The sequence below is a fragment of the Natrix helvetica genome (genome assembly GCF_964273705.1).
Source record: "Natrix helvetica genome assembly, chromosome: Z".
NCBI classification, from domain to species: domain Eukaryota; kingdom Metazoa; phylum Chordata; class Lepidosauria; order Squamata; family Natricidae; genus Natrix; species Natrix helvetica.
The window spans coordinates 95,283,115-95,295,067 of NC_138554.1; the positions used below are offsets into that span (position 1 = coordinate 95,283,115).

At 37.6% G+C, this 11,953-nt stretch overlaps 1 protein-coding gene across 1 annotated transcript in view; it reads right to left on the reverse strand.

Moving 5' to 3' along the window:
- KCNH8 (potassium voltage-gated channel subfamily H member 8) overlaps window positions 1–8,899 on the reverse strand; it is a gene marked incomplete at its 5' end in the record, with an annotated part of 204,572 nt that extends 195,673 nt beyond the window's left edge. The window contains one exon of the mRNA XM_081971642.1: window positions 8,824–8,899. Coding sequence (XP_081827768.1) covers window positions 8,824–8,899 — 76 coding nt within the window. The remainder of the gene's footprint in view (window positions 1–8,823) is intronic.
- Between the last annotated feature and the right edge of the window lie 3,054 nt (window positions 8,900–11,953).

An 11,953-nucleotide genomic window follows, 5' to 3' on the forward strand; every position in this document is an offset into this window, starting at 1 on the left:
TGTGTTTGTTTTGAAAATAAAAAATAAAAAAACTTTTTTTAAAAAAAGTAAAAAAAGACAAGCTTTAAATACTCAGGCAAAACAGTCTAAACATGTTTTGAGATGGTTCAGATTTTGTTTTACAGCTTTAATTGATTTTAATCTTTTACCCTGTTATATTGTTCTTTCAAATAAGGGTACAAGATGTTTGGGTTTTTTGCACAATTTGTATAGCTACTCAACTTGCAAAATGTGACTCTTATAGATCTATAAACAAAACAAGGTAACCTAAAAACTCACAACCACTTATTTTAAAATAGCATAAGGACTAAAAGCATCTATTCAAAATCCTAAACCAATTTTCTAGATGGGCTCACCTAAAATCCCACTGGTTAGGGGAAAATACAATTTTTGCAGGTTTACTAAAGGCCAAAAGAGTTGGACATCTAAATCACAGGGTTATGCAATCCCAAAAGGCAGGCACAATGACAAGGAAGGCATACCTTCTGGTTTCCATAGATAACTTTGTTTCATGGAGGGGAGGGATGAACAGAACAGAACTGACATAGGTGATCTCAGAAGCCCTATGCCATGAATAACTGTATAAATGATAAATAACACTTTGAATTGCATCCCAGAAAATAAATGCGTTATATAATTAGTGGAAGATCCAGCAGTGTGCAACAGCTGCCAAAAAAGCTAATACAAACCTTGTTTGCAGAAACAGAGGCATAGAATTAAAATCACATGAAATATTAGAATCACTATATGAAACCTTAGTAAGACCATACCTGGAATACTGCATCCAGTTTTGGTCACCACATTACAAAAAAATGTTGAAACCTTGTAAAAAGTACAGAGAACAACAACTAAGATATTAAGGGCCTGGAAACTAAAACATATGAAGAACAGTTGCAAGATTTGGGTTTGGCTAGTCTAGAGAAAAGAAGGACTAGGGGTGACATAATAGCAGTATTCCAGTATTTGAGAGTTGCCTCAAAAAAAAGGGGTCAGCTTATTTCTAAAGCACCAGAAGGCAAGACAAGAAACAATGGATGGAAACTAATCAAGAAGACAAGCAATTAAGGAAAAACTTTAGTGACAACAATTAACTAGTGGAACAGCTTGCCTTGAGAATTTGTGAGTGCTTCATCACAGGAGGTCTATAAGAAGAAACTTGACAGCCACTTGTCTGAAATTGTATGGGGCCTCCTGCTGGAGCAGGAGGTCTCTTCCAGCTCTAATCTGATGGATTCAGATTAAACTAGGTGTACTATGTATTCTGAACCAATTGTAGCTTCTTCTTCCAGGACTGCCCATGTACAATGCATTACAGTAATGCAAGAGAGAGGCATGAGTGCTAACTTCACAATTTTTTAAAGTAGGAACCACAAGCCAAATTATCTATCAGTTCTGTGTATGAGAAAATAGCCTTGTCCAGAATTAGAAATAGAAAGTCTTCAGATCCCAACATGCTTAAAACCCAATTGCTCTGTATTGGTTGCTTAAACTGAAGTGTTTTCCCATTTTCATAGTGACAAATTCTTCAGGGCCAACCCTACCTTAGAGGTCTAGCTTATTTTTGGCAGTGCTGCTGTCCCCATCTACAGACATGAAAGGAGTGGGAAAATAATCATGTGGCACTGATCACTGCAGTTTAATTCTAAATAAAAGCTCTTACCCATGCTTGATTAGTTCTTTACTTTCTTTACTATTTCAGCAACAATCTTTATGTCATATACCAAACTGGTTTAATATTAAAATTAGTTTAAAAATCAGCTGGCCCTATATATTCCTATTCAGAAAAAAAAATTGGCTCCCGCATCTGGTAGCTCTGTTGTTTGATGGTTCTACAGTGTTAATGGAGAGGAAGGGCTATTATTAGAAAAAAATGGTTTGCATATCCTCCACATTAAAAGATATTATCCCTATATATTAAAGCAGCAAATATACAGCACATACAATGGTATCCAAAGAAGCCATTTATTAATTCCCTGAGAAGTAGAGAAATTAAGGGGCCAGAAATATAACCAGACAAGGCTTCTACAATTATTGAATCTCCTACCAAAAAATCAACCTTGTCCTTATGTCCTTTTTATCATGATAAAATCTGAGTTTGTGACCCCCTTACATAAGAACTAGTTATCAGGATTTGATAGAGGAGATAAAATGAAGTAAATGGAATAAAGTATTGCCATGCCAAGAGATCAGAAGCTTCTGTTGCCATTATGATGCGAAAGAATTTGTGTTTATAGTGTGAAAAAGAAAATGTGTTTATAGTGTGAAAAAGAAAAGTGTGAGGTAATCAATTACTTGCAGTAGCGGAGCCCCTGTTGGCTAAGAAACCTCTGCTTACATATTGGTTGTAGTTCTGATTGACTGTTAATTCTGATTGGCTGCTATACAATATAATATATAATATTATAATATAATCATAGCAGAATATATGCTGACCTAGTTCAAATTAAAATGTGTAATGAGACCTGTAATTTTTAATGTATCCACCTGCATTCTTGAAAAGGTTCTGATTGTTGATATCTATGATGCAATTAAATAAATTGGATCTACACAAAGATTTGTTTCTTTGCTTGTTTTATATAAAAACAGAGGTATCTAAGATTTAGAAAAAAAGCTTAAAATGTAAAACAATTAAAGCATTATTTTTAATTCCCTCATTTAAGAGTTTCAAAACTCTTAGAAAGTTCTTCTTTCTGTTTGACTTACTTGATGACAAGAGCCACTTGGTGTTGCTATATGAATGAAGCTACAAGGATATGTTTTCTTTAAAGCTGGTTTGTCTATGCTAACTTGATTTGGCCAAGTAATTGGATGTCTTTACTCCTAGTCTAGATCGTAAGCACAACATGCTGCTGGCTTCCTGAAAGCCAAAGCAAGTCACATGAAAGTCATATTTGCTCATTTTATTAATGAATGTACTAATAATGTTATTTTCAACATCTATTTTTAAAAACTCTATTACAATTTCATTGAAGAAATGTTTACTGAAAATAGTGAGCACTAATTCTGAGTAAACTGGTGTGGGTTTAATAAAAGCTGCATTTATTACTTTTCTTCCATCTCTTAAAAGTAGATGATTTTTAAAATACTAGAATAGAAAAAATAGGATTTTAGGATGAAATAAACCACCTGAAAATGCTAAGAAATATTTATCAGCAGTAGATCCTTATAAAATTTCTGATATTAATATTCCTATGCAATTTATTTCAGCTTACTGGAAATTGCTTACTCAGAAAATTAATTAAGATTTGTCAAAGTTAGCATATTTTCAGTTAGCACAATTTCAGAATTGTGTTAATGCTTGTCTGTTGTCAAAGAGGAATTTGGAGAGTTCCTGCAGGATAAAATCGATCGGATCCGAAGGAGATGGACCCACCTCAGTGCTCCAGTGGGGACGTCCGAGGCTAGTCTTGAGAGACCATGCTGGGAGGAGTTTGACCCTGTTGTCACCGAAGATTTGGACAGGTTGCGTGGGCGACTGCGAGCCACCACATGTTTATTGGACCCGTGTCCCTCCTGGTTGGTACTGGCCTCCTGGGAGGGCTCACGAGGCTGGCTACTGGGGCTGGTGAACGCTTCGCTGGGTGAGGGCCTTTTACCAACCGCCTTGAAAGAGGCGGTGGTGAGGCCCCTGCTCAAGAAGCCTTCTTTGGACCCAACGGAGCTAGCAAATTACCGTCCTGTCTCCAACCTTCCTTTCTTAGCGAAGGTTGTTGAGAGTGTGGTGGCTCAGCAGTTTCCGCGCCACCTGGAGGAAGCTGATTATCTAGACCCGCGCCAGTCCGGCTTCCGACCCGGTCACAGCACGGAGACAGCCTTGGTCGCGTTGGTGGATGATCTCTGGAGGGCAAAGGATGGGGGTTGTTCCTCCATCCTTGTCCTATTAGACCTCTCGGCGGCCTTCGATACCATCGACCATGGTATCCTATTGCGCCGTCTGGAGGGGTTGGGGGTCGGGGGCACCGTATTACGATGGTTCCGCTCCTACCTCTCTGGCCGGACGCAATGTGTGTTGGCAGGAGAGGTCGACCGCGAGGCCCTTTATCTGTGGGGTCCCACAGGGGTCGATCCTCTCGCCTCTCCTGTTCAACATATATATGAAGCCGCTGGGCGAGATCATCCGTGGTTTTGGGGTGGGATACCATCTGTTCGCTGATGACACTCAGCTGTACATTTCCACCCCAAACCACCCCAACGAGGCTGTTGAAGCGATGTCCCGGTGTCTGGAAGCCGTACGGGTCTGGATGGATGACAACAGGCTCAGGCTCAACCCCTCCAAGACAGAGTGGCTGTGGCTTCCGGCTTCCCGGTTCAACCAGCATATGCCATCGCTGGCCATCGGGGACGATCAATTAGCCCCGGTGGAAGGGGCGCGCAATTTGGGCGTCCTCCTTGATGCCCGGCTGTCTATGGAAGATCACGTGGCAGCCGTGGCGAGGGGGGCGTTCCACCAGGTTCGCCTGGTGCGCCAATTGCGGCCCCTTTTGGACCGGGAGGCCTTGCGCACAGTCACTCACGCGCTGGTGACGTCTCGCCTGGACTACTGTAACGCTCTCTACATGGGGCTCCCCTTGAGGTGCACCCGGAGACTGCAGTTGGTCCAGAATGCAGCCGCGCGGGTAATTATGGGGAGATCGAGGTTCTCCCATATAACACCCATCCTGCGCGAACTGCACTGGCTTCCTGTGGCCTACCGGGTGCGCTTCAAGGTGCTGGTTACCACTTTCAAAGTGCTCCATGGCACAGGGCCTAGTTACCTGCGGGATCGTGTCCTGCCCCATACATCCCTGCGACCCGTCCGCTCACACAGAGAGGGACTACTCCGGGTGCCGTCCTCCAGAGAGTGCCAGAGGGCGACGCCCAGGAGTAGGGCCTTCTCTGTAGTGGGCCCCACCCTTTGGAATGACCTCCCTCCAGACATCAGGACAACAACCGACCTTCGCTCCTTCCGTATGAAGCTGAAAACCTACCTGTTTCGACTAGCTGACCTGGCATAATACTACAATCTCTCCAGCCCAGGGCATTTTTAATTGGTAATTTTAGTTTTTAAGGGTTAATTTCACTGGGGTTTTAACTTTTTTAGGTATTGTAACTTATTTATTTATTCTTACCTCCTCTGTACGCTATATAATACTTTTGTACGTCGCCCCGAGTCCCTGTGGGGAGAGGGGGCGACTAATAAGTTCAAGTAATAAATAATAAATAAATAAATAAAATAAAGAGGCCTTTAAATGTTTCAAAATAATTCTGTCCAGTCTAAATTTCTAGTATTTCACAAGAAAAAAAACAAATAACATGAACTTCAGTTTAATTCTCACACATATCAGAAAAGAGAAAAGTGACTAAAATGAAGTTTTAATTAGAGGATTCTAGAGGATACATTAAGATACAAGGACAATCAATTTCAACTCCACACAGAACTGGGCCATCTTTGTTTTAAACAGACACCTATGGGAAGACAAAGTAAAATTATGCCTACATCAAATGTTCAGCCTTAAACAAACTTATTCCATAACTAACCTATATTAGTTCTGATTATGGCATATTGAGCAAAATGTGCCCAAAATGATCAGTATTGTATTTTTTTGTTAGGCACACATGTAAAAACATGATGGGTTTATTTTCAGGGAAACAGGGTATTTTTAGGAAAAGTTCTTTAGAAAACAGGGCTATTTCGCCCACAAAGTACTCTAGAAGAAGTAGATTGCTTGGATGCTTTCGATAAGAAATCTAGAAATGAAATAGAACACCATTAAGTTTTCATAAATAATTTAAATAGAACCTAGATAATAGGGTATCTCCAGATCTCTTAGCAATGTTCAATATTGTGGACCCTGATATCCTAGTAGATTGCCCGAGGATTATGAGTAGGAAACAGTATTCCTTCCTAATTTAATAGCATCAGCCAATATTGATATGGAAAGAGAGACTACTAGGATCTGAAAGATTCACCTATACTTTTAAAACATCTCTATGAAACTTATTTTCATCATTTTAAGTTGAAGTTTCTTTATGTGGTGAATATAATTAATTTTACATCTACATCTGCCCTTCCAGATGCTGGAAATAGGTTTGACCCAATATCTGGAAGCTGCAACATGGATAGAACAAAACAGCCTCAACTCAAACAGATGGTAGGTACTGTTTTCAAGGAACTATATGGCTCTTTGGCTGCTACAGATGCCACATGTTGGATGTGACACCAGATGCCACATGTTGGATGTGGCATCAATCCATATGAAGAAGTGGGTTCATAACATGAGAATCAAACTACTTTTAATTTATACAATTAATACTAGTGTTCCTTAGCATTTTTCAGCCATACCACTCCAAATGGATCGGGATAGCAAACAATTAAACAACATAATTAAAATGAACAATTAGTACAATAAAATTCTATTATGGCATTATGTGTATCATGTTATTGCAAATGAAACCATATTGAAAATTTGAGACCATAACTGTCACAAAAGTTTTTATATGAATTTCAAATTTCTGCATACCACGGCATTCCCTCTGGGAATATTAGATATCAATAAAATCTTCAAACTGTAGTAGGGGGACATCATCAGTATGGCCTATCTCTCAAATGGCCTTTGGGAAAGAAGATATTTCATCTCATCTAATAAATTACCATATTTTTATGGATGAGTGTTACATTTCACTTATTAGACTCTGCTGCTGTCTACACCATTTCAATTAAATTCAAGAGATTTGACTCAAGTTATGATGTGAGAAATTCATGCTGGTTAAAAAAGGTAAAATTGATTTTTATATCATTGATTTCTATTCCCCCATAATATTATATTTTAATGATAGTGCTATATCAATCCGAACATACTTTTCAACATGAGCAAGAATTGTTTCCTATACCATTGCCCAGAATTAGAATTAATTCTCCATTGGATTAAAGATGTATTGCTGGATTAGAGTCTTACTGATGACAACATAATATATCCCCCCAAAGGTTTAAATTAAAAGAAATTCCATTAATTATAGCAATGTTGCTACTATATAATCTAAATTTAGTATCTACAGCATCACAATAGTATTATCAATGAAGAACTGAAATTTATCCTGAAACCAATTTTTGAATTTAAAAATATATATCTCACACTGATGTTCATTTTAGAGTTGTTTGTGTCTTTAAATTTTCTCCATTGAAATATGTAAAAAGTGTTTTTGATTGAATCATGTTCCACCCTCAATACTAATATTTACGAGTCACATTAGAAACAGAAGTAGGCAGTCCATCCAAAGTCAAGTAACTTGTTATATTTAGCTGCACTGTAGATATATTGTCCTTTAAATTAACTGTGATGCAGCATTCAATTCTTCAGAATCAAGTTTCTTTGAATAGTTCTACACAACTTAATGTGGATATGTTAATTTAATGTACATATGTAAGTAAATCTAACTTGGTGTGTAGCATTTATATTTTCCCTTTTGTGATAAACAAAATGCATGAATATTAACTATATAGACAATGCTTCACTAGTTTGTCAAATCCTGCAAGATTTTATCTGTATGGATTAGCTTCCAGTTAGAAATACTTGGGTATAGTCTGTAATTAAACTAAAATGATGAAAATGGAGTAAGACTGAAACAAATTGAACAAAGTGATTATTTTATGCCAAAATAAAAGCCTAAGGTTTTAATTGAATTTTACTGTTCCAAAATTAGTAGAAAATACAATTCATTTTTACAACTGATTTCTGTCTCTTAGGACAGCAATTAACATATTAAAACTCACAAAAGAACCAGTATCGGTATCACCTATTGATTAGGAATGGTAACTTCAACACAATATTCATTGCCAACTGTCCCTCTAAGAAATATAGCATTTTTAATAGTGGAACTCATTAATAATGATTGTTCTCAGAAACAAACATGAAATTACCAATATTATGTATGCACTGTTATTTATTATTTAAATAGCTACACCCAAAATATTAAGGTTGATAACAACAAAATAGGTATACATTGAAAATGTGCATGGATGTGCATGTCAGCTTATGTATGTGTCCAATTATTCAGACATACATAAACAAGCATATCTTTTGTATATGAATTCAATTTATCAAAAGGAAGCAGTTGAATAGAGATGAACTGAAGCAGCAGTGTGTGTTCAGAATGGAAGAAAAAATGTCTTTGTAACTCATTAACAAAAATTCTAAGAACAGCTAGAATATTAAACAAAGGTACAAAGAAGCTTGACAAAGATAGGTTTACATATAGGTTGTGGGTGTGGGGACTGGAACTATCCAGGGTCCTGAATGTTTGCCATTCTCTCTCTCTTTCTCCACTGCCATAATAAACCTATTCATTAAGCGGACGGATATGGACTTCATTCAGATCTCCGACAACAGCTGTCTAGCCAATATAAAATCTAGTTTCTAAGAATTAATCTTTTAAGAGATTTTGATTTTTTTAAAAAATCAAATCCGCAATTCAAATGTGCTCGTTTGTACCTCTCCCATACCCAATATACCATACTTAGATGCAGATTAAACACGCTGTATCTAAAACCGGTGCTCAGGTGGGCGACGGGAGGTTAGGAGAAACGGGGAGGGGACGTAGCTTGGATCATAGTTTCTTTTGTGTAAGCCAACGTTTCTAAGAGCTCAACGAGAATGAAGATAATAAAAGACCCTTTACAAATAAATAGTAAAGTTTGATCCAAGCTATTTCCCGACTATTTCATGGATCCCTTTTTTCCAAACCACAACTGGACCCTGGGCTAGAGGCAGCAGGATACTTCTTTTTCTGTACCACGAGAATCTCCCCGCCTCTGATAAGGAGATAAGGCTTCCCTGCAAGACTTACGTGTGCCGTCAAACCTAGTCGCGATCGTGTCCAAGAAGGTATTTTGAGGTGCCAGTAATCCTTTCATAACAGGCATTTTTACAGCACGGTGTGAAATTCTCCATCAAAGTTTGCCAGGAAAGAATGGTTTGTCGGAGGAGGGCAGAGGAGGAGGAGGAGGAGCACCGCGGACTTTCCGGCATCGGGAATGGATGCTACTTTCGCTGCCGCCGCTCCTGCCGACTTTAGCCAAGCCGACAAAAGCGCCCGGCTTACCAATGCCGCGAACACGCTTGCGCGCGCGCTCAAACTAACCACCGCCCCCTACCTCGCCCCCGCTTTGCCCTGAGTACCCCTAGCTCTTGGGATCAGACGCTCTGGGCGGCATCTGGAGAAGCCATGCTCTCTGCATTGCCGGGATACTTATTGCCTGTAATCAGAGAAAGAAATGCGTTTTGGCGGGAGGGAGAAATGGCGGGCGTTAAAAGCCTCTGGTGGAGGAGCGAGAGCTCTTGAAGAGGGAGCCTGTGGAGGAAACATTCCCTCACCCTGACCAGCCACTATTTAATTTACATTCACAAAGTTAACAATTCACAATACAGTGGAGAATCTATTGTAGGGTCATAGTTATAACTGTAATTAAATTATATAGGAAGGTGGAGTAGAATAGTAGACAGTCATTATGCCTTCGTTGATAGTTCCTTTATTGTTGCCCCTAGACAGTTAGTATAAGACCCTGGCAAACAGGAAATTATTTGAACTTTTCCAGATGGTGCCAAATATTTTTTTTGGGGGAAAAGTACACTAATAAAAAATTGTCATTCTCCCCCCTCCCCCCAAAAGGACTATATTATAGTCACATAGATTTTTCCTTCATTTTTAATTGTGGGAGAATCATCTTCGATGAAAATCATAGAAAACATTTTTCTGTCTGAATCTGTCAATACATTTAAGCACCAGGAGGCAACACAAGAAACAATGGATGGAAACTAATCAAGGAGAGAAACAACCTGGAATTAAGGAGAAACTTCATAACAGTGAGGACAATTAACCAATGAAATAGCTTGCCTTCAGAGGTTGTAGGTGCTTCATCACTAGAGGTTTTTAAGAAAAGATTGGACAGACACCTATCTGAAATGGTACAGAGTCTCCAGTTTGTGCAAGGGGTTGGATTAGACCTCCATGTTCCTGTCCAGCTCTATTTGGAGTCTTGATACTGTACACCACCCCTCCCAAATTTGAGTGTTTAGAAACTAAAGACCAACTAACTTATTTTGAAAGCAATGGCATAAAACTCTACCAAAGGCGCTCCTCTCTCCTCTGCCATAGCAATTCAATAATAAATATTTCACTGCATTTTGGATAAATAAGTATCCAAAACTTAGATTATAACTCATGCATAATAGAACTACTGAGCATATACAGAGTACATTTTAATTGTTACAAATTATCACCATTCCTACTTTTCTCATCTAGTCCATTTGCAGTGCCAGGATTCAGACTTCATTCATGCAAATTTATCTCTATCTATTTTTCTCAAATTTCATAACTGAACATGTCCCAGGGACTCTGGGCTGTGTACAAGTAAAATCAAGCCTAAATAAGAAAGCATGCCAGAATGTAGTTGAAGTTTGAGACCCTTCTCACAATTTCTTAGTTTAATGTATAATTGCACCTTGATTTAATAGTAAAATAGTTTGTTTGTTAAAACCAAATGGCAAATAGGATTTTTGGAGCCCCAAAACACATTTGAATATGAAAAAAATACTGATAATGAATTCCATTTCAAGAAGAAACATGACTTTGTTCAGACTGATTTTGTGTATTCAAATTTGCTAAACTAAGTCTGCTACTCAAAGCTTTACTAAATTTGAAATTTTATCTGTGAAAAGAGGTCTCATACTCTCTTCGGGAGGACAGGAGGGCAATATTATTTATTTATTAAATTTATATCTAAGATTATATATCCCAACCAAATATCAAAATATGCACAATAAATGTCAACCAATAACATACTCATACAAATAAATGATAAATAAGAATACATCATGTGTTTTTTTGAGTATCAGTCCATTGTCTCTTAGATTATGTAGCAAAACTTTTCTTTTTCTACCTTTCTTGTATTCTTCACATTCATGCAGATTCGTAAGATAGCTTTGTAGTGGCTTTTGTGAATGTTTACTTGGCAATAAGTCCCAGTGAGTTCAGTGAGATTTATTCTCCAAAGCATTAGCAAGGAGTTACAGTTTTATGGATCAATCATGTATACACAACAATATCTAGATTTAGTCTCATATTCTGCAAGACTGTGAAGTATATTTGGTCCTACTCCTATTTCTTTCTATCCTATATCTGTGCTAAAGAGTCTATGAGACATAAGAGTATACTTAGTAATTATAAGTGCATTGGAGGGAGAAATAAAAACATTACATATGCTGCAATAATTAGAGGATGATATATCAGAATAAAAGTTAAAAAAAACTCTGTTCAAATCACAGTTTAGCCATGAAAGTTATCTTGGGCTGATCAATTTCATTTAGCCCTAGGCAATCTAACACAGTTGTCATAACTGAGATAAATTGAGCCTGAACAATGTCATCTCCTTGAGTACATAAAAAGGAATAATGTTACTTCTGTAGAAAGAAATGGCAGAATGTGGATGAAGGAAGAACTCCAGCTATGGATGGGAGATTGGTAACTAGAGCTCCAGACAGTTGCTGCTTTTGAGGAAACTATGAGATAGAAGTCCCTGAAAGGTTTTGAGCACTGGCAAAAAAGGGAATAGCCATCTTGTTCAAACTACAGTCTTTAATCATATTCATACATTGCTTATTAATTACTTTTCAGCTGTTGGAAATCTTTGGATTGACAAATTTGCCTTCAGTTTTTAATGAAAGAAAAATAAACTGCAAACTTAAGAACTTAGACGTTGAAATAAATAACAAGAAGCTAATAAAAATTGCTTTTAGAAATTTACAAACATTAAGAATCAAAATAAATTTGAAATATGATTTTGGAATTAATTATAAATATTCCTTTCCTTGGCAAAATCAATTTGTTTTGAACATAAAAGATTTAACCAATTTCATAATTGGACACTAGAAAGAACTAACTGTTTTAATTAAAGAAAAGAATAAATAAAGCTAATTAA